We start from the raw sequence: 22,022 nt of genomic DNA on the forward strand, positions 1-22,022 counted from the left end.
CCTGTCCAGACCGTGTCTTCTCGAGAAAACCCCATCAGTCCAGCGCACTTCAGACGCGGTTGGCCCCATATCGGGGCCACGCAATGCGCCGACGTCTCCAATCCCCCGTCACTCCAAGCTAGTGCGTCGATCAGGCTATCGGTGGAGCTTCCACACGCTCATCGAATCATGACGTGGAAGTTTTTCCTTTGTTCCATAAGGCGGTCATCTTTTCACCCTTTCAAGCCTAAGCATGTGCCAGCTGTTTAGGTACTTCTCGCCAACAAGCATTTGACGCCAATCATGCATCCCGCTGGCGGGGAGGCTACAATGCTGTTCGTTTCACCCTCGTGAGCGGGCAACAACTATTCTTATTGCATTGCGCGTCGTCATTAGCAAGATCCGGCGCTTTACGCCGTGCTACCTGGAGCTGATTGGTAGCCTATCCTACAATGGGCCTGGAGGATGGAGGAGGGACGCGGGCTGTACTTCCTTAGCCCTTACCTAGCCCTCATCTTAGGCCGTATCTTATTCCTCTTAAGTATGCTGCGCCATGTCAGCTCTTTTTCTATGCGGTTGTCGCCGACTCTCAATTCTTTCTCTTCTCTCCCATATTCCTGTCTTAGCCTATCTAGGTCTTGTGCAGCGGTTTTCTATCTATAACTCTTTCTAAAAGGAATCTTGAGTGTGGATCGTTGCAGGTACGCTGGTTCTTTGTTCTTCTTTCAATAGGCACACTGACATAAGCATCTACTAGAAGACTCTTTCAATTCCGATTCTCCTCGTTTTATATGGTACGTTAAATCCTTAGGGCTCCATACGCGTCTCGAGAGACTAATCGGGTTGTCAGTTGGGTTTCACTTTCGTGACTGTCCTATGATTCAGTCCCTGCCTGTCCACTATACATCAGGGAACACATTCCGAACAACCCAGGCGGCACTACTGATGTACAGCGCTTGGCCTTGTTGTTGTTGAGAAGGTTTCATCAAGCGATTTTATCTTGTCAATATTGTCGCACGTGAATGATAGAACTATCCAACTATTACAGTTATGTCTGGGATGGAAGGCGGAAGTCAGTGGTCAGGGGAGAGCACAGGCAAATATCAAACGGGCAGTCAAAATGTGTGGGAGGGAGAAAGCAGTAGCAGCAGCGGCAGTACATCCCAGGCCTGGTCAAATGCATCTCCTGCAGAGTCCACTATCGCCAGCGCGACAACACCTACAGCAGCCGACTCCTTTCTCACAGCTACCCGGACTACTTTCCCATCGTCCACGGCATCGACAAACCCGTCTTCCACCTCGACTTCCTCCGCCAACAGTAGCAACAGCAATACCACCAAAACTCTCGCTATCGCCATCCCCGTTGCCGTTGTGGGCGCAGCAATCATCTTCGGGCTTCTCTTCTTCTTTCTGCGACGCCGTCGCCGTCGCCGTCGAGGCCATGCCATCCCATCTACTTCGCAAGTCGATGTAGTGACCGTTCCGCGACAGCCAATCCTACCTAAGCCACGGAACTCACCACGATCACAGCCACCACAAGGCACACCCTGGGGATTTACGGCCAACGATACCCACAGCATTCCCTTCACAGGACCTATACCATACAGCAGCTCTAACCTCTCGGGTGACCTTCTCGCTCCGAACCAATCTCGCAGCCTTGACACAGCTGCCAGTCATCAAAACTCACCGGCGGGGATTGACACACCACTTGAACAACCACCTCCATACACAACTCAACCAGGGCGTGCAGAGACAAGCGTATCGCCCGTGATAGACACCGGCGCCCCTTCACGACACGGATCGAGACGCGAGCGACCGACATCCCCGTTCAATCACCCTCTGGATGATGCTGTATCAGATATCTCGAGGTACAGTAGGGGGCCATCCCTTGTCCATCGTGCCAGTCTCGACGATATTTCCTCTGTCTCATCTATGGGTGATGATGAAAGGCAGCCAGCGATGCGTCATTGAGTCACTTCTGATTTATGGATTGTGCAAATTGGGCTTTGTTTATTGGTGGGCGTTTTGGTTCTGGTGGAGCGATCATTGGCACGGTGCACTCCTGTCCGCTGGCAGACGATTTTTATACTTAATTCTGCATTTGCACCGGTCACAGGCTCATAATGGAATATGGCCAACAACGAGCATTGCTTCCACTGAAGACCATGATATATTGACGTACCAAACAGTTTGTGATGATGTCGCACCCGGTCCCATCCCTCAACTCTGTGCGAGATCACGGCCTGCTTCATCCTGACGTATCAACCCAGAGGACCACGATCGCGCGGATACCTTCATTTTTTCTCATAGTGCTTAAGTAGAAAGTGATTCACATCAACTGGGTCCCATAGCTCAGTTGGTTAGAGCGTAACGCTAATAACGTTAAAGTCGAGGGTTCGAGCCCCTCTGGGACCAGCTTCTTTTTAGCTTTTTTGTTTCTTTTTGTAGTATATGGTTCCGTTGGATGAGCCCGCCTAGTCCATGGGAGATATTCATGATACAGTGGGATACTACTTAAGCATGACGGCTGTACATGGAAACAAACAAAGGATGACAATCAAGACTATTGGGATCAACCCACTCCGTACTATTAATGGAACTCCCGGTAAAGCCGTCTTGCTTGCTAACTTAGAAGACCAGAGTGCGACATGACTAATTCCGCCGAAAAGGGACGATGGCGGTGCACTGGGGAATTCATACAGGGCTTAGACCTGCCTTTACCCGCCAATAGCCAGACTCCACCTGCAGAGGGGAAATGAACGCATTGCGACGATCCCACGGACGAAAGTCCAGCAGTGGCAGCTTGTTTCATTGGATTATTCGGGGATTTAGGATGTCACCAGCCACACTAAGGTGACCCGACATTCGGACCCTGACGGTGGTGATATCATCAGAGTGGACTGGACGGGCCTCCTCCGGCGCCTTTCGGCCGCGGTCCAACGGGAAATGACCTCCACTTATCCACTGATCATCCTGCTGCGATACTCCCTCGTTCCTTGGGCCTAATAACAATGCAATTCTGCTGCCTTCCGGGGCAGGCCCATTGCAAACTCTTCTTCCTTCCGGCACTATATCATCGCCTTTGCCCTTAAGCTCGATTAGCTGCAGCCTAGAATTTTTTGTGACCTGTCTGCTACATTTGAGCAACATTATCTGCGAACGATACCACTACAGGGCGTTGATTTCGCTGGGCCCTTTTATATATAATCAACAAGCCTATCCTATACTCCAATTCCCCCAGCCCCCTCAAAGCACGTGTCATCGACTTTCAGGATGGGTTTTGGCGGCGTCCTCCTCCGCTTTACGAACCTAGCTGTTCGAGTCCTCCAATTTCTTGATGCCGCAGTCATCCTTGGGATTTTCTCGTATTTCCTAGCAGTTCTGGCCCGGCATGATCAGACGATTCCCCAGTGGATGAAGGCCGTCGAAGGTCTATCGGGTGCAGCAACTCTTTACGGTATCCTGGGCATGCTTTTGACCTGCTGCCTAGGCGGGGTCACTTTCTTTGCTGCCGTGGCCGTCCTCCTCGATATTTGCTTCGTCGGAGCCATGATCGCTATCGCCGTTATGACCCGCAAAGGCACCCAGAGCTGCTCCGGCAACGTCACCACTCCTCTGGGTTCAGGTTCTAGCAACATCGACGACGCTCAAACGCACGTGCGACTTGGCTATGCTTGCTTGCTCGAGAAGGCTGTATTTGCTGTTGCCATTATTGGGATGTGAGTACCGTCCATCAAAAGGGCCGCTTTACTATGTGGTGTGTTCTAACTCCGAGTCTATCTAGCTTCCTGTTCCTGATCTCCATCCTCTTCCAAGTCCTACTCGCCCGCCACCACAAACGGGAGAAACGGTTCGGTCCCTCTCCCGCGAACGGCTATACTTATGGTACTGGCACGCAACGCCGCGGCTTCTTCTGGCGCCGCAACAAGACCAACCCGGAGACCGCGAGTGCGGATGACATGCTCCCCAACCATCCGACTCCCCGGGACGTTGAGCTAGGAGCCTCCCCGACGGAGAAGACCAACGGCACCGGTGGTTTGTTCACGCGCAACAAGAACACGGCGCCTGAGGCTGCAGCTCCTCAGGGCTACGGTTATGGCAACTCTGCTTATTCGGCCAACTACTAGATACGCTTGACTAGTGTCTTTTGTGCTGGCCGGCGTCACAGATCTACTGTGCGGTGAAAGCTTGGCGAAGGAGATTGAACTCGGCTGCTTTCTCAAGAACACGATGAAACGAAACCACGGATTGAATATGCAGTAAATATATCTGGTATGGCACCTATTCAATCAGTAAGTCTGGGCTCGCTTTTGGACGGTCAATGAACCTTTGGCAATGAGCAAGGCGGATGAGTGAAATGACAACATGCATAATTAATTTGGAAGATACCACGGAATGATCAAAGCTGGCTTGTGCGGATACCCAGGCAGCGCGGACTTTATGTCTTAATGCTCAGCTGGCTATTATATAATAATGATCGTGTTGGAGTTTTGTTCCTCTTGCTTTTTTGGATCTTTATTTGAGTCGAGGCGTGCTTTGAGATTACTGATAAAGAATGCGCGGACTGCGCGAGGCTTAGGTTCAATTGAATTTAGACTCCAATTTACTTGACTATACTTCCACTATGGGCTGTAGTACGTTGTGTATGCTGTGACCCATCAAGCCCATCTGATGTCTGTCTGCCGTGTAATCTGTGGTAAACCAAGTCACTGGTAATGATGGATCCGGCATGCAGGAACCGCTGCGCCGAACAACGCTTAGTGCCCGAGATTAGCTCCTCAGCCCCCCTGCCTAAGGCTCGCTCATCTAGCGGCTTAACCTAACTCGATCTCGAACCAAACCATCTTTTCTTCCTTTACTTCCTCTTGCATCATACCCGCGTGATTCTGTCCCGATTCCCGCGCAGAAATGATGCATGGGATCGCGCGCCAACAGACCTGTTTTACCTAGATCTCTTTCCATTATCCCTGCCTGACGATGCTCACCCCGTCCTGTCTCACTTAGATCCTTACAATCCTTGCCCTGCTAGATGTATTGGCGGGGATCCTCGCCTAGGCAGTGGAGGATCGATCGCGCTCTCCAGTATGCCGGACGCGGCCAGGAGTCTGGCTCCTCCCGCCAGATTCGCCACCTCTCATCAGCGGCGAATTCCCTTTCTGCGATTACACAATTCCAGAGATCCCGCCGTTCCTTAGGCTTTATTGCGAGCAGGCGCCTCTTCTCGCACTTGTGCAGACCTGCTACACATCCACTGTCTAACCTACCGTCACGATCCGTGACCCCGTCCGTCGCAAGCTTCATCCCCTCACGCTCATCATCTGCAGCATCAATTGGACTCGTCGACTTACAGGCTGCCGAGATGGCCATCAACGAGGTAAACCAAGATGGCGCAGGCGGCAGCTTGCTTGATGGCGCCGAGAATCTGGACATTAAGGCCGATCCAGAGTCCATTGAGCCGAACAGTGCTGTCGCCGTGGATCCGGAGTCGGATGAAGATGTCCCGCTTGAGGCCGAGGAGCTGCAAGACGCGTTGTCGCGGCCTCCGCCCGTCAACAGCAGCTACCTGCCTCTTCCCTGGAAAGGGCGCTTGGGCTACGTGAGTCGCATCTAGTTCTAGCTCAGTTTGCCGCTCAATCTCTAATCGACCGATAGGCTTGTTTGAACACGTACCTGCGGTACTCGAACCCGCCGGTTTTCTGCTCTCGAACCTGCCGCATCGCCTCCATCCTAGAGAATCGGCATCCGCTGTCGGATCCCACGCAGCCGCCCCATCCGACGAAAAACCGTCCTGACCGGGATCAGCCGGCTGACGTTGCTCGTGGGCAGGCGTACGTCGAGGCTCTCGGTCTCGCGAATGCGCGGGATCTTCTCAAGCTCATACGCTGGAATGACAAGTACGGGATCAAGTTTATGCGCCTCAGCAGTGAGATGTTCCCGTTTGCGAGTCACAAGGAGTATGGCTATAAGCTGGAGCCCTTTGCCTCTGAAGTGCTCGGCGAGGTCGGTCGACTTGTTGCGGAGCTTGGTCATCGCGTGACCACTCATCCGGGCCAGTTTACGCAGCTTGGCTCCCCCAACCCTGGCGTGGTGGAGAACTCTCTGCGAGACCTGGATTACCACTCTGAAATGCTGCGGTTGCTTCGTTTGCCCCCGCAGCAGGATCGCGATGCTGTCATGATCCTGCATATGGGCGGCGTCTTCGGTGACAAACAGGCCACTCTCGACCGGTTTCGAGAGAATTATCAGGCCCTACCGCAAGATGTCAAGAACCGACTTGTGCTCGAGAACGATGACGTGAGCTGGTCGGTGCACGATCTTCTCCCCATTTGCGAAGAGTTGAACATCCCGCTGGTTCTGGACTTCCACCATCACAACATTATCTTTGACTCGACCCAAGTCCGTGAGGGAACGCAGGACATCATGGGTCTGTATGATAGGATCAAAGCCACGTGGACTCGGAAAAACATCACTCAGAAAATGCACTATTCGGAGCCAACCGCGGCGGCTATCACTAAAAGTCAGCGTCGAAAGCACAGCGACCGTGTGTCCACCATGCCTCCTTGTGATCCGACCATGGATTTGATGATCGAGGCCAAGGATAAGGAACAGGCTGTGTTTGAGCTGATGAGGACATTCAAACTACCTGGTTATGATCTCTTTAGCGACATGCTGCCCTACACCCGCACGGACGAAAATAAGCAATTCAGGCCGCCAAGGAAGACAAAGAAGAAGGAGGGCTTTGTCGACCTCGAGGGTCAAGTGCCTCCCGTGCGAACCGTCGCGGAAGAAGACGTCGGTATGGGCGGACCTGACGGAAGAGTATATTGGCCGCCTGGCATGGAGGAATGGCTGCGTCCGAAGAAGCTCGTGCGTAAAGCTCCACAGAGTCCTCGGAAGACACCGGTCTCGAAGAAGATCAAAGACGCCAACGCCGATTCACCGCTGCCGAAAGGCGAGCCAGAAGCAAACGGTGAAGAGGAGAGCGGCGCGCTGGCTACACCGGCATCCAAGACCAGTCGACGGGCGCAGCGCACCCCTACTGTCAAGAAACAGACATCCAGGAAGCGGAAGGCCTCCCCGATTGCCTCCACACCGTCTGCTTCGGATATGGAAACACAGGAAGATATCCCGGGGCCTCCCGACCTTGCGACTCCTCAGAGCAAAGGTGTCCGTCGTAGCAGACGGGCAAAGACGGTGAACTATACCGAAGACCCTGATTCGGCCTGAGAGACGGCGTATCGGTATGCCTCCTGGTTACGGCTCTACAGCATTGTCGGTCGGGCAGCTGCAGAAGAGCCCTGTATGAAGTCTCCGTGCATTGGCACATACATGCGGCCCCTAGTTATCCGAAGGGGGTCCCATATCTTCATAGGACTTCAGCGCTTCTCTCGTCCGTGCTCTGTCGCACGGCAGCGCTACAGATATCGGTTTAGGAAAGCCAGTGGATCGAGTCCCGAAGCGCCTTGTTAATAGCCGCTGGGTCTTTATATACTATCTAGATGATAGAAACAGTGTATAAGTAAAGATTATATATATGAATCTACTATATGAGATACAATTGACTGGCAATGTATGTATCGAATGGGTAAGAAGCTTCTTTCTTTGTGACTGTGCCATTGCTAGAATCCGACCATGTTGAAGGCTTCCCAATCGGGCGAAGTGTCTGTCCCCACCGCGGGTTTCTTGCGGCCGTCAGCTTGACGTTGCGCTTCTTGCCCTGTTTCGCCTCCTCTCCAACGCTCAATTTTGACATTCGTCGCTCTTGTCATGTCTTGAATCTCAGTATATGAGTCAAGCCCAATCTATGTTTGTGCGGCACAAAATTTTTTCAAGTATAATAGCCCTGTCGAGCGACGAAGATACCGTGACTCGGTTTCCTGATCATCTTATCCCCGAGCGGTTCGTCATCGCCTCCACTCACAAAACAACCATCATCTAACCTCAGTTCCCCAGCTTCCTATAATAACTTACTACATACTCAAAGCCTCCACACATCCCATCCCATCCAAACAAAATCTACCGATTGAATAAATCAACCACTAAGAAAACGTGGCTCCGAAATTCCCCCCGCGTTCCCGCTGGCGCGCGCTCCCGCCCCCTACAACTCCCACAACCGCCAGCAGCAGCAACAAACGACCACCACCACCAGCATCCCTCCGAGAATCCCTCCACCCCCACCGCAGCAACCGCGCCCTCCTCACCCCGTCGCCCCTCCGCTCCCTGCCCCGCGGACATAGACTACTCCGTCTCCTCCTAGGCCCGCACCCCTTCCGCCGCGCCCAGCTCCGCCTCTGGAGTCTCCGACACGAGACGATCCCTGCATTCCGCCACCGCGCACAAGCCCGCGTCTACCGCGCGCTCGTCCAGCGGCAGACCAACAAGCTTTCACGCCAGCGTAATATCAATCTCGGCAGTGGTGGTGGTGGACGCGGTGGAGTACTAGGGTATCTGCTCGGGCGGGGGAGACGGTTGCGGTCGCTCGCTTATCCCGGTGCCGGTAGTGGCGAGCGCGCAGGGCTGAGAGGTATAGGTGTTAGGGCGCCAGCAGACACGCCAGCAGCGTCGACAATGTCGCAGTACGAGTCGTGGGGTGCCAATCGGGGCACCCGCCGGAAGAAGGTCTATGATTACCTCAAGGCTGCTAACGAGCTGCGCCAGACATATGCGGCGCAGTGGGCGGCGCAGCTTAATGGTAGCCAGCAGCGGGATTATAATGATGAGAATTATGCTCGTGATGCCCCGGGGGCGTTTCCGGATGTTGAGATCGCGCGCTCTGGGCTTGAGGAGATGGTTATTTTTCCGAGCTATGGGCGGCGGATTGTTAGGGGGGCTCATTCTGGTGAGAAAGAGAAAGAGGTGGAGGTAAAGGAGGGGGAGGAAGGGTGGGGGGGAAGGAGGGGCTCAAATGCTACGATTGATGAGTATCGTGGTCTTTCGGATGAGCCGGCTGCGGAGACGAGGAGTAAGGCTACGGGCTGGGATGATTATGAGGATAAGAATGCCATCGTTACGGTGGATGTGCGCGGTTGGTTGTATGCGCCTCATCGCGGGCCGATGACGCGGAAACATCGTCTTATGATTGCCTTGGCGAGAAAGTTGAGTGGTGTGCCTGCTCCCGCGAGTAATGCGAACGGTGGCGGTGGGGATGAGCTGGGTGGGAGTATGCAGCAGAAGACTGATAGACGCGAGGCTGAGTTGGTTGATACGGAGGCGCAGTCGATCATCAAGGGGGCGGAGGGTAGGGCGGACTCGGCGTGGAGGGAGAGCGCGTTGGGCGAGAGGGACGGTCAGGGAGTGCCTGGACGCCTGCCACAGCGGACGGGAACCTCGTCAAGCGTCGCTACTACAGCTACCACGCAGATGACCAAGGATGAGCTTTCGATGGCCAACGCGCATCTGATGGAGCGACTGCGTCCTTTCCTCACGAACCCGGTCACGGACATGCCCGTGACGGTGTTTTTCTTCGATGAGACCAGGAGCCAGTCACGGAGTATCATGACCGATGTCTCTGGTCACTTCAACATGCGGGCAGCGCTGCCGTTCGTCCCGACCCATATCCGCGTCCTCGCCTCAGAGAGCCTCTCTGTGGTGAAGGAGGTCCAGATCATCGAGCCCTCCGGTGTCAGTCTGATCAGTGATATCGACGACACGGTGAAACATTCGGCTATCGCGAGCGGCGCGAAGGAGATCTTCCGGAATACCTTTGTCCGTGAACTGGCCGAGCTGACGATCGAAGGCGTAACGGACTGGTACAATCAGCTGGCTAAAATGGGTGTTGAGATACATTATGTCTCCAACGCCCCGTGGCAGCTCTACCCTCTCTTGGAGCGGTACTTCAAACAGGTCGGGCTGCCTCCGGGGTCCATGCATCTCAAACAGTACAGTGGGATGCTCCAGGGGATCTTTGAGCCTACGGCGGAGCGGAAGAAGGGCAACCTCGAGCAGATCTTGAGAGACTTCCCTTCGCGGAAGTTCATACTGGTCGGTGATAGCGGCGAGGCAGATCTGGAGGTCTACACGGACATCGTCCTGGCCAACCCAGGCAGGATCCTGGGCATCTTCATCCGCGATGTCACCACTCCCCTCAAGAGGGAATTCTTCGAGAAGTCCGTGGACTATCTGGAACATAAGGCGTCCCGAAGCCGCAGCGATCCGCAACTCGTCGATGAATCCGATGCGGCGACTAACCGGCCGGCGCTCCCACCTCGCCGGCCTCTTGCGCAGGTTAACCCGTCTGCGGATGCCATCAGCCTGGACAATGCGGATCTGATTGATCTGCGAGATGATGACGAGCGGGACACCACGACCTCCTCCCTGTCTCCTGCCGGACGCACGGCCCCGGCCAAGCCGTCGAAGCCCTCATCGTTGCGCTCAAACTCGACTAACCCCGACATGTCTGTAGGGGACATGATCAAGCGCAAGCCTGTACCGCCACTGCCCCCGCGCCGATCATCTATCAAGCCGGAGGTCTCGCCGGATCGGAATCTGGGCGCAGCCGATCCCAGAATCGACGGCAACTCTTCTGGAGGGCGTACAGTCCAGCAGCTACCTACGCGGCCCAAGACCGCCGGCATGGAACAGGACCTTGGCGATGCCAGGTCCACGCGCTCGAAGCAAGCCCCTCCACCCCCTCCGCCTCGCCGAGCCAACACGGCAGCATCAGTCGCAAGCTCCGGCTCGTCCCAGCCACCCACCAACCGCTCCACCCCTCAGAGGCAACCACAGCAACAACAATCCTACCCCGCCGCAGCAGCCTCCGCGGCCCTGCAGTACGCCTCCGAACGCCTCAACTGGTCCGCCTCTCCATCCACAATCCTCCGCTCCACCCAATCAAGCTCATCCCTAAACCGAACCAACACCGGCAACGACCTGGACCGGAACGGTGGGGCTGACAACCCGCCTCCGCCCGCCGCCCCGCTCCCAAACAAGCGGGAGGAAATGTGGCGGCGACGGTGGGAGCGTGCACAGGAACTCCTCGAGCAGCGCGGCGTGGTACTGGGGAGCTGGCGCGTCGGCCGCGATGCGCAGGAGGTCAGCGTATGGTTGGTGGAGGAGGCGATTAAGGAGATGAAGAACAAGGGTTAGTCAGTTTGGCAGGTTACTTGAGATAGATGATACCCTTCCACCCCGATGGTCCTTCGGTGGTTTGCTCACGATATACGCTTGGAGTATATTAGATGAATGGTTGAATGTATACCATACCATATCATACCCTATCGCTTTGTATATACTACTGATTCTTATGACTACCTCCACTCATGGCTAGAATAACAATCAGTTAGTCGAGCCATCCAACAAGAACTGCCGCGTAATGGGTCCAGGCTATACACACTACAGCGTGCATGTATCCATGCAATCCTCCCGTCAGTCCACCTCGGTACTTAGCCCCATCACTATCCAGCAAGCAGTGGATAAAAACAAAGTCAGTCCACTGCCGACGACCCCCCTGGGAGGGAGGGAGATGCAAAAAAAGATGGTCCCAGAGGGGCTCGAACCCTCGACTTTAACGTTATTAGCGTTACGCTCTAACCAACTGAGCTATGGGACCTGTGGTTGTTGATGCCTGCGAGGGAATATGGCTACATCAGCCTGAATTAGAGTCTGACGAGTGTAGGTGTGGTTTGCGCGGAGGGGTGGCAGAGGAGGGAGTGTAGACGTGGTGTTGGTGTCGTTTGGTGATTATGCTATTGGTGTTATACCCTCTAGCTATCATATTTTGTCAGGAGTGGTCTCTTCTGTCTGTCGACCGATTGCGAAGCTCTGTCGAAGGTATCTTCCTCTGGGAAAGATGGATGGATGTCTTGTGGATTGCAAGGCGCATCTGCCTCGTTGATACAGTAGGTAAACCAGACACACGGTTGGACATCCGGATGCTGTAAATAAATTCAGTCGCCGATTGACGGTGGTGATCTCAGTTGAGATAGATAATCCCACGCTAACAAGCATCTCGGTGCGCGATCTGACATCCGATGATCCCTGTTCTCGTGTTCCCGGCCAGGGACGGGCGGCGTTGTACCGCGGTATACATTGCTCGTCCAGCGTTGCGCCATCATCTCTCTGCCGCTTGGCTGCGGCGAGCAACGAAGACAGACAGGCATCCAGCGACAAAATTTATATTCCTGGCCGTTGCAGGAGCAAAAAGAGATCTGTGGTCCCAGAGGGGCTCGAACCCTCGACTTTAACGTTATTAGCGTTACGCTCTAACCAACTGAGCTATGGGACCCCGCTTGTTGATTCGGCCGAGAGCTAGTGCACTACATCCCTGTGTTAGGTGCAGTAGGCGTATCTGGGCCTAAATTCGCTGTTGGTAGACTTCAAGTGCGAGTCTGTCGGTTGGTGTGGAGGCTTGCTTGGTTACTATCTCCTATCTCCGTTGGAACTCTCCAATTGAGTTCAGTGGTGTCTTCATGCTTGGGTTGTTGATTGTTCGGTGGTTTAGTGTGTCACCGCTTACTGCTGTGTGAATTGGGCATAGGGCCCGAAATATATATAAGCACTCGGTGGCAACTGATATCACGCATAAGACGCAGCGCCACAGGCAAGTGTAGAATAAATCAGTGCCACCAGGCAAGCATATCAATATTTATCGGCACGAAGTCCAAATGAACAATCACGCTGCAAAGAATCAACAACCGTCCTCTTTCCAGTAGCCCCCGCCTCTCCTCCCCCAACACACCAAGAGACGACCAATCCCACAAGACTAGAGCGGAGGCGCACGGCGACATGCATGCCGTACGAACCCTCGAGTGTTTCGAGAGTACGACAGCAGACACCCGAGTTTCGGGAATATATCATATTGACCGTTAACGCAGGACACATCGGTCCACACGAAGTAATATACTGACCACCAAGAACTACCACCACATAGCAGCCGGAAGCACACCATAACCACAACGACCACTCGCCAAAAACATTCCATATATTATTCGAAAGCATATTAACACAACAACACAGACATACAAGAGGTAGGACAGATTAACACCGCCAGACCCCAACACAAGCTCAAAAGAATCTCTCATATGACCAAAACATAAAGAGATATAGCCCACCCAAACAGCAGAAGATTTCTCGCTGCAAATGAAAGTACATGCTCGTCACTGCTATATAAACCCCACCCGAGCCTACCTGATCAGTCAGAGTCCAAGAGAAACGCCGATCTCAAGCCAGAAACAATATAGTCTACCCCATATCTATTTCCTAACCACCACAACCTGTATTCGCTCTTCATTTTAATGCTACTTCAGGCTTTGGGCAATAATGCACTAAAACAAGTTAAGAATATCAATTGGGTCCCATAGCTCAGTTGGTTAGAGCGTAACGCTAATAACGTTAAAGTCGAGGGTTCGAGCCCCTCTGGGACCATCTCTTTTTGCCTTTCTTTCCATCCACATCTTATCGCACGTCAAGGTTGAGTATAGACAATAGAGGGCCCGCAGAGGAGATGATGTGAGATCATGAGCCGATTGAATTCCACACCTTATCGCACGTCAAGGTTGAGTATAGACAATAGAGGGCCCGCAGAGGAGATGATGTGAGATCATGAGCCGATTGAATGAACCAGAACCGGCGGTATACTTGTATAGGCGAGTGAGGTCGAATCACGAGGATTTACACCCGAGAAGCCTAACGACGAGACACATCGCTTCGAGTCTCTATCGTTGATATTAGTCCCAATAATTTTGATCAGCGTCTGCGGGACACGGATAGACTATCCTTACACGTCGGGACTCGAGACTGGCTACGAGTAGTTTGGGCCACAAGATTTCTATCGGTAAACCTTAAATAGAGTTCAGGGAGATGCTGCGGCTGGTCGATAATAACTACAGAGTAGTTCCCATCACTATGGCATCATTGTATAGAGTCGACCTATTCGGCAGCATATCGTGTTTGTCCAACTGTAGCTGGAACATATCAACAGGAAATTCAACCAAGCTTCGTCGTATTTCCCGCCATTTTGTACAGCCGCGGAGTATAAACACTACCACCCACCCAAACAAATATCCGTGATCCGGATTCTACTGATAGCAGAATTAACTCCCCCCACCCGCGTACCTATATACTATACCAGCCTAGTTCGAAATTACACTCCCGACTACTATTTCTATCACTACCGAGCGCGACTCCAACACACCCACCTCAATCTACCTAACCAAACATGCACCTCCGAGCCACATCCTCACGCCAAGCCCCTTTACTGATACCAAAGCACATTACAGACTCATTTCCAGTCCCCAGCCGCACCACTGTGCTGCACGGCCCTAGAACACATGAACTGCCCCGACATGGCCTTACACCCTCCCGAGTCCCCTCAAATCAGCACCAAAGCTTAGTATAGGGTTGTATTACACAATTTCAAGCCTCAATTCAACAAGCGGGTCCCATAGCTCAGTTGGTTAGAGCGTAACGCTAATAACGTTAAAGTCGAGGGTTCGAGCCCCTCTGGGACCAGCCTTTCTCTTTTTGCATGCTCCAGCTTCATTTTTCCGGACCGGGCCTTGAAGCGGGACGTTTCAGACACACGTGGAGGAGGTAATGATGCGGGAGGGCATGTTGATGCAGGTACGGAAAGCAATTCCATAAGCTGTGGCTGTGTTCCCGGTGATTCATATACGCATCTGACTAGGACGATATATCGATTGCTTTGCAACTCATATGGCAGTAGCCGTGGGGTTCATGCACGATATCAGAAGAAACATTGTTGGTCCGAGTATCGGAGATCCTGCACTCGCTACGGTGATGGGCTTCTATACCTGCGTGTATATGAGATGGCTGGATTGATATGGTCTGAGGTATGATGGCTCTGCATCAACATGCATATATAAGCAACTATGAGTGAAGCGAGCCTTCACTGGGCTCTTTCGAATCCCCAACCCGGCTCCCGGTGCATTACTTGCAAGCATAGGTTTAGCATGGACGTGGCTTGGACATATCCATTCGCTTTGCCTCGGATACTGGCCCTCTCGCAGGCTACGGTCTAGACGGTGACCAGACTATCCTGACGAGCCAATTGTTACCGAATCAGGAATAACTCAACCTAAGAGATCCAAAGCTCCACGAGCTTGTTGCACGGAAGTCAGTTCTGCCAGTCTACCAGGAATTTCAATCGGTGCAACCTTGGACAACGCCATTGACCGTCCTATACCGACTGGCCGAAACATACGGCATGAAATGCATTAATCGGTACACCACCCTATAGCATAGACTCCACAAGTCACCCTCCCTAGCTAGATCCGTGTGCATACTCCAAGCAGCAACAGCACGCTGCCCCAAACCCACCCAGACCATCCAGTCCCCCGACATGCAACCAACAACACCCCCCAAACCACCCCTCAAGCACATATACTCTTATAACCTGCGCACGTATCCAAGCACCAACCCCCACCACTCACCAAAAAATCGATGATATCAATCCATGGCTTAATGCGAACAAAAGCAAAAAGAAAGCTGGTCCCAGAGGGGCTCGAACCCTCGACTTTAACGTTATTAGCGTTACGCTCTAACCAACTGAGCTATGGGACCCAGTTGATGTTTTTCGCCACTTATGCTAGTATTATAACCGGCAAACATTTTGAGTAATGTGCTAGAGCTGCCCCGTCGTTAGCATGACTTCAACTTGCTGTCAGACTGTCGGAGGTCATGCGGGGTAGATGGGTGGCGGAAAGCAGGGGTTTCGATCACTCGGTGCGATCAGCGATGGAGAGTAAGATTGCTGGAGCTGGAGCTGGTTGTGCTGGTATTGGAGCCTGGAGAGTGGATGGGGTGGGTGTGGAATAAGTACGCCATTGTTCAATTGGCAGCTAAACCTCATTGTTGTACAGTACATAGGTACAGAAGTATACAAAGCATAAACCCCGGGGACACGGCGTCACCATAGCGTGGCAGCGACATACTCAACAACGTCATATTATGACATGGAAGGAAATTCGTAGCATCATCAGTTTACCCGCAAATTCCAAGCCTATGCCTGCACATCGACCAAAATCTTGCAATGGGCATCCCGATGATGTACCAGCGCGTCGAACCCCTTCTCCACCACCTCATCCAGCTTGATCTTGGCCGTGATCATTTTCTCCGGGGTCAACTGGCCTATTCCCCATGTGTCAACTTTACATATTCTCTAATGCATAAAGCATGAGACAAGGGAAAGAGAACAAGCAGCACATACCATGATTCAGCGCCTCAATAACATTCATGAACGCACTCTCATCATACAACGCCGACCCCGTGTATTTTACCTCGCTATACATCAGGTCGTTCACCCGCAGGGCGGGCCGTTTCTCCCACACAGCGATGTTAACGATCGTGCCGTGGGTGCGGCAGGCTCCAATCGCCTCGTTCAGCGCACGTTCCACCCCAGCGGTATCGAAGATGACATCTGCGCCGACGCCGTCGGTCAGCTCGCGGACGCGGGTAGCTGTGTCCGTTTCGCGCGGGTCCACGATATGCGCGGCACCGTAGTCCCGGGCCAACTGTTTGCGGTTCTCCATCAGCTCGGCTACAATGATTTTCTGGCACCCTTGCATCTTGAGGACCTGGACGATCCCGATCCCCACTGGTCCGCCGCCGAGGACCAGAACACTGTCGCCCGGTTTGAACGGCGAGATGTTCACGGCGTGCCACGCTACTGCCAGGGGCTCGATCAGCGCCGCGGCTTCGAGAGAGATTGTGTCGGGGATCGGGTAGAAGTGCTCGGCTGGTGCGACGATGTGGTTGGCGAGGCCGCCGCCGTATCCTGGGGTGGCTTGCGGTCAGTGGGCCCGGCTCTAAGCGGTAACAAGCTCAGGGGTGTTGTCCCTCACCTGATAGTCCGATGAAACCAATGTTCTCACAGCAGTATTCGTAGCCGAGCTTGCAGGACGTACACTCTTTGTCGAAGATGGTGGGTCGCACTACAGCTCGTTGTCCCAGAACAACGTGGGTTACGCCCTCTCCTACCTCCTCGATGATCCCGCCGAATTCGTGCCCGAGGGTAACGGGATGCGTGGCTCCGGTGATCTTGTGCGGCTTTTGGGGCACTAGAACAGGGCCGCCGGTGTATTCATGTAGGTCTGAGATGGAGGGTTAGTCGATATATCCAAGTTTCCACGAGCCGGGAGCGTACCGCTACCACAGATTCCGACGAAAGCAGGTCGCATCTGTGGAATGCCACTCCATTAATACGGCGCCATTGCCCCTGATAGTAGTGGACACACCTTAACTTGACCTTCTCCGCACGCAGGCTCTTCGATCTCATCGATTCTGATGTCGCCGCGACCATGGAAGCGGACGGCTTTCATGACGGGCGTTGTCCCCGTGAGGGTCGTCCGAAGAGCGTTGACAGAGTCAGTCGCAGTATTCAGCATCCTGGCGTCTTAGACCTTGATTCGTATTTTTTAAACCATTAACGTAAATCAGTTCCGGTTTGATACACTATAGCAATCCAATAGCGCTTCCTGCGGAAGTTCATCGCAAAGGCCGCTTGTATACTACCAGACTCGTGCAGTCTTATGTGAGAAGCCAAGGCAAGTTGGAAAGACGTTGCAATGACGTTAAGGATATCGAAGAGGTCCCAGGCGAACGGGAAATGTTCTCAGGTATTCATTGATTGGTTCTATTGTATGTACTTTTGTCAAGAGGGTGTCCAATTGGCCCGACAGCAGGTCTTTCGTCTGGGTAATCATTACAACACATTTGACGTTGCATTGACCCTGCGTTGGCACGAGCCCTACTGCTGGCTTTCAGTAGATATTTCTGGATCACGCCCAGGAGTAGCGAGAATATGATTTGCTGGGCTCTTGCCCGGCGTCAGATGACGATCCATATATCACAATGGGTTAATTGTGACAGGATTCGCCAAGGTGGAGCCAGCCTAGCGATTGGACTCGCGAGGTTTGGAGGCGTTCGGAGAGATCGAGTGCCTGTTCGCGTTGACGAGAACCTTGAGCAGTGGCGTCATAACGTGAAGGATAAAACCTTATAGATGCACCCGCGTTGGATCTCCGCAGCTGTCACTTAATGGCGAACAACGATCCCTGCCAAAGGGTTAGCCATTTCTCCAATCACAGGAGCTTGACAAGGGAGCGAAAGGGTTTGCCTTACATCCACCAGATGGCTCTGAATGGCAGAGGAGTTCAGCCACCAATGAAGCTGTTCGGAAATTCTGCATATAGACTTTTGACTGAGGTAATTCCGATGAAAACCAATCATGGGTTGTCACACGGCTCTTCAGGCCCCCTGATCACGTAGCTGCTCGACGAACGCGCGTAAGATGGATTCCAAGCCCTCGTTGCGGCGTGCCAGGAGCATGACATCGTTGACGTTGACGGTCGAGCGGCCGGCATGCCTAAAACGGTAAGCCGAGCGAGTCAGCAAACCCCAACGTCAAATGTCTCTGAACTCGAGGCGCAAGCGTAAGAACAAGGAGTTGCTCTCGCTTTGGATAGGATGAGCTTAGCATAGAAGAACCACTTACTTGGAAAACGACTCCAAGTCCTGGCCAACCGTCTCTGTGTGATAGACCGGTCAGCTTTGGACACAAAGGGTGAGGCGACAGTAGATGGAAACAATCGAGACGAGAGACAATTGACAAATTGTTCATGCCCGTCCACGTCAAGTATAATGCATATGAGGAGACAGAGAAAGACAAACCTATCTGAGCCCAGACTAATTCCGTCAAGGCCCCAATAAACTGAGGCGTGGCATTGATACCAAGTTTGATAGTCTCTTCGTCCACGATTTTTCCAATGGCCAGCCAGAGAGCGGATTTCAAGCGCTGCACAAGGGGCAAGAGGTACGCTTAGCACAGCTAACAAAAAGTGCACAAGGTGAACGAGCAGGAGGATGCTAGGGTACGTACCTCCTCGAGCCCAGCTTCCTCATTCTGGTCCATGGCGGAGGTATTCGATACAGAGCCAATGACTCGACAAAGGGCTTCAGAACCAGGTAGCGTAAGCTGCAGATATGCTTGCTGGAGAGCACAAGACAAGACTCCGAAATGATTAGGTCGATCACGATGATAACCTCTTCCGAAGCGCGCGACACTACGTGTCGGGGACGCGTTGAGTATGAGAGATAAGGCATGATTGGTCCGAAGCTTCCACCTGCCGGAAGGACAGTTTCTCCGCGACAGAGTTGACGCTAACCCGAAAACAAAAACAATTTCCACTTTCGGAATTTCTTCTGAATGCTTCTCCATGCTGCGAAACTAAAGCTACTACCACCAATTTACAACAGGTGGCCTTTCATACCTCCAGTTTCGAGATCTCTTGAGAGGGCACGAAAATACGTGAGACAAGCAATCGCAGCATCCGCAACTTGCTTCTCAGCCACCTCTTCTTCAAGCTTTGACTCCTCAGCGAAGCAAGCTTTCGCCATTCCAATTTCCCTCCTCCCCCACACTTCCGGCCAAACCCGCCCTCCCTCGTCTTTTGCCTCCAGCCCGCCGTAAAAGACCGCACCTGAAGGTCCTCCGAACGAATCTACCCAATAACATCAGCACACTGAACTGAAGTGCTTCAAACGGTAACAAAAACCAAAGCAAAAATGTCGACCCCAAACCCCGACCCCCGCGCCCAGGCTCTCGAAGCCCTGAGCGACTTCTTCACGCAGCTCTACTCCTTCGCCGAGACGCTCGTCACGCGCTTCATCACAAACCTGCACGCCTCCTTCGCCAACGTCTCCATGGGTCGCTGGACCAAGGTCATCCTGTCCGTCATCGGCTACCTGATCGTCCGGCCCTACATCGAGGCCTGGTTCAAGAAGATGCACGAGAAGGACCGCAAGAAGCACATGGAGAAGAAGCGCGCCCAGGAGGAGGCCGCCGCCGGCGGGGCCGGTGGGGACAAGAAGAAGGCGCGCATGTCGGCTAATGCCCTCCGCGGGGGTGGTGCTGGACGGGTGCTCGGGGAGGTCGAGAATACGGATGATGAGATCGATGAGGAGGAGACTACCACCGCGGAGGATTTTGCGACGGCGAGTGGCGTGCCTGAGTGGGGCAAGAATGCGCGCAAGAGGCAGAAGAAGTACATGAAGAACTTGGAGAAAGAGGCGGAGAAGCAGACGCAGAAGCTGTCTGAGGAGCAGATTATGGAGTTGTTGGATTGGAGTGAGGATGAGGGTGAGGGAGTCAAGAAGGAAGAGTAAATGCGAAACTGACAGTTGATATGTGGTGGCTGGGTGTTTGTTCGAGGGGCCAGGAGAGGCTTCTTGTGCGTCGGCGCAGTTGGAGGCGGCTGTCGTTGTTGGAACTTCTTTTATCGAAGTGCGTATATACAGGTCTCGTTGGGTGGGACTGATTATTCTAATAAATTTACATAATTGGTATAGACAAAACAATTTCTGTTCAAGACGCTTTTTGGCATGAAGGTGGTCTATGGTGTTCAAATAAAGCACTGTCAGTCTCTATGAAGACACAAATCCATTGATCTATGAATCAACCTACGAATTTCCCAGGTGTTATTAGGGTCCCCAGGAAATCGGCGCAAGAATTCGATCGAAGAATCGGAAACAATAACCACAAGCATAAGTAAGTCATCGTACGCAGGAAGTGCGAAAATAGGCCAGCCAATGCATCCGGAGTCGAAGTAGCAACAGCAACTTATATCATATATCTACCCAACAGGGAGGGTTCATCTCAGTCACATGCGTAGGTTCGTACTGAGCAATCCAAGTATCGCCCGCTACTTCCTGCCAGTGCCTCAATCGAGACAGCATCAATTACATGACATCTGAGCCTAGATTGTAGCTGGCGCGAATCCGCTATAGATCGAATTTCCTCCATCGAAATATAGTCATAGCAACGCGGCCCTCGTATTATTGCGACTTATCCCGAAGCCACTTATAGACCACAGAAAAGTCCTTCCCCCGGTGTTCTTCTTCCACAGCATTGTAAACGGTGCGAGCCACGTCAGCCAGTGGCAGAGGCGAGCCCGATTCCTCTGCAGCTGTGATAGCCAACCGCAAGTCCTTCTTCATCAGACGGACGCCAAACCCACCTGCATAGTCGCGAGACGCAGGCGCCGTGTCCACGACTCCAGGCACAGGGTTATTGACTTCCATCGGCCAGCATCGGCCAGTGGACGTATTAACCATATCGGCCAGAGTCTTGGGATCCAGACCCCAGCGCATCCCCAGATTCATCGCTTCAGCGGTGGCAATGTTATTGATTGCTAGTATATAGTTGTTGACAAGTTTCCCCGAGACGCCCGCTCCAGGGGCACCCATATGCCACGCATTCTTGCCCATCAGAGACAAAACAGACCTCACACGATCTATAAATTGACCGGACTGGGAGGTGGCACCGAACATGAAGCATAGGGTCCCGTTACGGGCGCCAACGACACCCCCTGACACAGGTGCGTCCACGAAGCGACCTTGACGGGTTGAGTGGATGGCGTTCGCGATCTCCTTAGATGATGTAGGGTCGATTGTCGACGTGTCGATGAACAGGCGCTCTTGTTCCAGAGCCGGAAGGTCGCCATGCCGGAGTATCGAATAGAAGACATCCTTGACATGTTGCGGCTCCGGCAGGCTGGTTATTAAAACTGTCTAGAAGGGATCATTATCAGAGACTGAAACACAGACCGAATCTGATTTGCCAATCGGTGGAGAGTTGCCAGCAAATTGTAGAGATCACCCCACTGAGAATACTTCCCGAACTCAAGTCTACATGGATACAGAGCTCCATCCACTTACAGCTTGTTCCGCAATGTCTCTCACACTGTCAGCCACAATGATGTTTGACGTGCCAGTGCCAGCAGTGCCCCCTGCAGCTGCCTGTCGAGCTTCCTCCACAAATCTCGCGGTAGTATCTTGAATGACATCTCGAATCATGAGCGTGTCACTGGCGGGGATTTTGGAGCGTATATTCTTTGCCATATTGTAACCTACAGTGAGACCGCACTGTCAGCCATCCGCAACATGCATGTTCGAAAGTTGAGACCGCACATACCCATTTGCCCGAGCCCAATAAATCCCCAGGTGGCATCTCTTCGAGTAGAGGATGATAACAGCCTTCTGGGAAGGATAGCATTCTGTAGAGGACGCCTCGCCGAAAGGACCACTCT

General features: G+C 53.1%; 8 protein-coding genes and 6 non-coding genes across 14 annotated transcripts; 8 read left to right on the forward strand and 6 right to left on the reverse strand.

Annotated features, from left to right (window-relative positions):
* The first annotated feature begins 549 nt into the window (after positions 1–549).
* BO97DRAFT_81244 (uncharacterized protein) lies at positions 550–2,205 on the forward strand. The gene has a single exon (XM_025701082.1). The coding sequence runs from the start codon at positions 1,030–1,032 to the stop codon at positions 1,948–1,950; it is 921 nt and encodes a 306-aa protein (XP_025556158.1). The 5' UTR covers positions 550–1,029; the 3' UTR covers positions 1,951–2,205.
* A 115-nt stretch (positions 2,206–2,320) lies between these two features.
* On the forward strand, positions 2,321–2,394 carry BO97DRAFT_t30. Its single transcript has one exon. It is a non-coding gene; the product is annotated as a tRNA-Ile (tRNA).
* A 547-nt stretch (positions 2,395–2,941) lies between these two features.
* On the forward strand, positions 2,942–4,601 carry BO97DRAFT_402571 (uncharacterized protein). Its single transcript, XM_025694534.1, has 2 exons — positions 2,942–3,698; positions 3,764–4,601. Exons 1-2 carry the CDS (start codon positions 3,253–3,255, stop codon positions 4,104–4,106), a joined length of 789 nt encoding a protein of 262 aa, XP_025556159.1. The 5' UTR covers positions 2,942–3,252; the 3' UTR covers positions 4,107–4,601.
* Positions 4,602–5,084: 483 nt separating this feature from the next.
* BO97DRAFT_382202 (UV-endonuclease UVE-1) lies at positions 5,085–7,496 on the forward strand. Its single transcript, XM_025693283.1, has 2 exons — positions 5,085–5,575; positions 5,632–7,496. The coding sequence occupies exons 1-2, from the start codon at positions 5,339–5,341 to the stop codon at positions 7,204–7,206; spliced, it is 1,812 nt and encodes a 603-aa protein (XP_025556160.1). The 5' UTR covers positions 5,085–5,338; the 3' UTR covers positions 7,207–7,496.
* Positions 7,497–7,611: 115 nt separating this feature from the next.
* On the forward strand, positions 7,612–11,198 carry BO97DRAFT_474956 (phosphatidate phosphatase App1 family protein; the record flags this gene model as incomplete). The annotated part of the gene is made up of 2 exons (XM_025700368.1): positions 7,612–7,657; positions 8,024–11,198. 2 exons carry the CDS (start codon positions 7,612–7,614, stop codon positions 11,062–11,064), a joined length of 3,087 nt encoding a protein of 1,028 aa, XP_025556161.1. The 3' UTR covers positions 11,065–11,198.
* A 255-nt stretch (positions 11,199–11,453) lies between these two features.
* On the reverse strand, positions 11,454–11,527 carry BO97DRAFT_t37. The gene has a single exon. It is a non-coding gene; the product is annotated as a tRNA-Ile (tRNA).
* A 601-nt stretch (positions 11,528–12,128) lies between these two features.
* On the reverse strand, positions 12,129–12,202 carry BO97DRAFT_t36. Its single transcript has one exon. It is a non-coding gene; the product is annotated as a tRNA-Ile (tRNA).
* A 1,065-nt stretch (positions 12,203–13,267) lies between these two features.
* BO97DRAFT_t31 lies at positions 13,268–13,341 on the forward strand. The gene has a single exon. It is a non-coding gene; the product is annotated as a tRNA-Ile (tRNA).
* Positions 13,342–14,353: 1,012 nt separating this feature from the next.
* On the forward strand, positions 14,354–14,427 carry BO97DRAFT_t32. The gene has a single exon. It is a non-coding gene; the product is annotated as a tRNA-Ile (tRNA).
* Positions 14,428–15,424: 997 nt separating this feature from the next.
* Positions 15,425–15,498, reverse strand: BO97DRAFT_t35. The gene has a single exon. It is a non-coding gene; the product is annotated as a tRNA-Ile (tRNA).
* A 335-nt stretch (positions 15,499–15,833) lies between these two features.
* On the reverse strand, positions 15,834–17,255 carry BO97DRAFT_382208 (uncharacterized protein; the record flags this gene model as incomplete). Its single annotated transcript, XM_025693284.1, has 5 exons — positions 15,834–16,065; positions 16,145–16,711; positions 16,779–17,027; positions 17,081–17,114; positions 17,172–17,255. 5 exons carry the CDS (start codon positions 17,253–17,255, stop codon positions 15,938–15,940), a joined length of 1,062 nt encoding a protein of 353 aa, XP_025556162.1. The 3' UTR covers positions 15,834–15,937.
* Positions 17,256–18,183: 928 nt separating this feature from the next.
* On the reverse strand, positions 18,184–18,847 carry BO97DRAFT_420394 (CENP-S family protein; the record flags this gene model as incomplete). The annotated part of the gene is made up of 4 exons (XM_025696654.1): positions 18,184–18,301; positions 18,431–18,464; positions 18,607–18,730; positions 18,815–18,847. 4 exons carry the CDS (start codon positions 18,845–18,847, stop codon positions 18,184–18,186), a joined length of 309 nt encoding a protein of 102 aa, XP_025556163.1.
* A 319-nt stretch (positions 18,848–19,166) lies between these two features.
* On the forward strand, positions 19,167–20,147 carry BO97DRAFT_402574 (uncharacterized protein). The gene has a single exon (XM_025694535.1). The coding sequence runs from the start codon at positions 19,501–19,503 to the stop codon at positions 20,098–20,100; it is 600 nt and encodes a 199-aa protein (XP_025556164.1). The 5' UTR covers positions 19,167–19,500; the 3' UTR covers positions 20,101–20,147.
* A 622-nt stretch (positions 20,148–20,769) lies between these two features.
* BO97DRAFT_382210 (3-hydroxyisobutyrate dehydrogenase) lies at positions 20,770–22,005 on the reverse strand (the record flags this gene model as incomplete). Its single annotated transcript, XM_025693285.1, has 3 exons — positions 21,908–22,005; positions 21,652–21,842; positions 20,770–21,504 (listed from the first exon to the last, which is right to left on the reverse strand). Exons 1-3 carry the CDS (start codon positions 21,909–21,911, stop codon positions 20,770–20,772), a joined length of 930 nt encoding a protein of 309 aa, XP_025556165.1. The 5' UTR covers positions 21,912–22,005.
* Between the last annotated feature and the right edge of the window lie 17 nt (positions 22,006–22,022).

The sequence above is a fragment of the Aspergillus homomorphus genome, assembly GCF_003184865.1.
Source record: "Aspergillus homomorphus CBS 101889 unplaced genomic scaffold BO97scaffold_2, whole genome shotgun sequence".
In the NCBI taxonomy this organism is placed as follows: Eukaryota; Fungi; Ascomycota; class Eurotiomycetes; order Eurotiales; family Aspergillaceae; genus Aspergillus; species Aspergillus homomorphus.

Bases quoted from the DNA above. Each gene is read 5' to 3' on its own strand.
- BO97DRAFT_81244 (XM_025701082.1), top strand. From the start codon at position 1,030: ATGTCTGGGATGGAAGGCGGAAGTCAGTGGTCAGGGGAGAGCACAGGC.
- BO97DRAFT_382202 (XM_025693283.1), top strand. From the start codon at position 5,339: ATGGCCATCAACGAGGTAAACCAAGATGGCGCAGGCGGCAGCTTGCTT. The intron at 5,576-5,631 runs GTGAGTCGCATC...ATCGACCGATAG, and splicing joins GGAAAGGGCGCTTGGGCTAC to GCTTGTTTGAACACGTACCT.
- BO97DRAFT_402571 (XM_025694534.1), top strand. From the start codon at position 3,253: ATGGGTTTTGGCGGCGTCCTCCTCCGCTTTACGAACCTAGCTGTTCGA. The intron at 3,699-3,763 runs GTGAGTACCGTC...GAGTCTATCTAG, and splicing joins GCTGTTGCCATTATTGGGAT to CTTCCTGTTCCTGATCTCCA.
- BO97DRAFT_402574 (XM_025694535.1), top strand. From the start codon at position 19,501: ATGTCGACCCCAAACCCCGACCCCCGCGCCCAGGCTCTCGAAGCCCTG.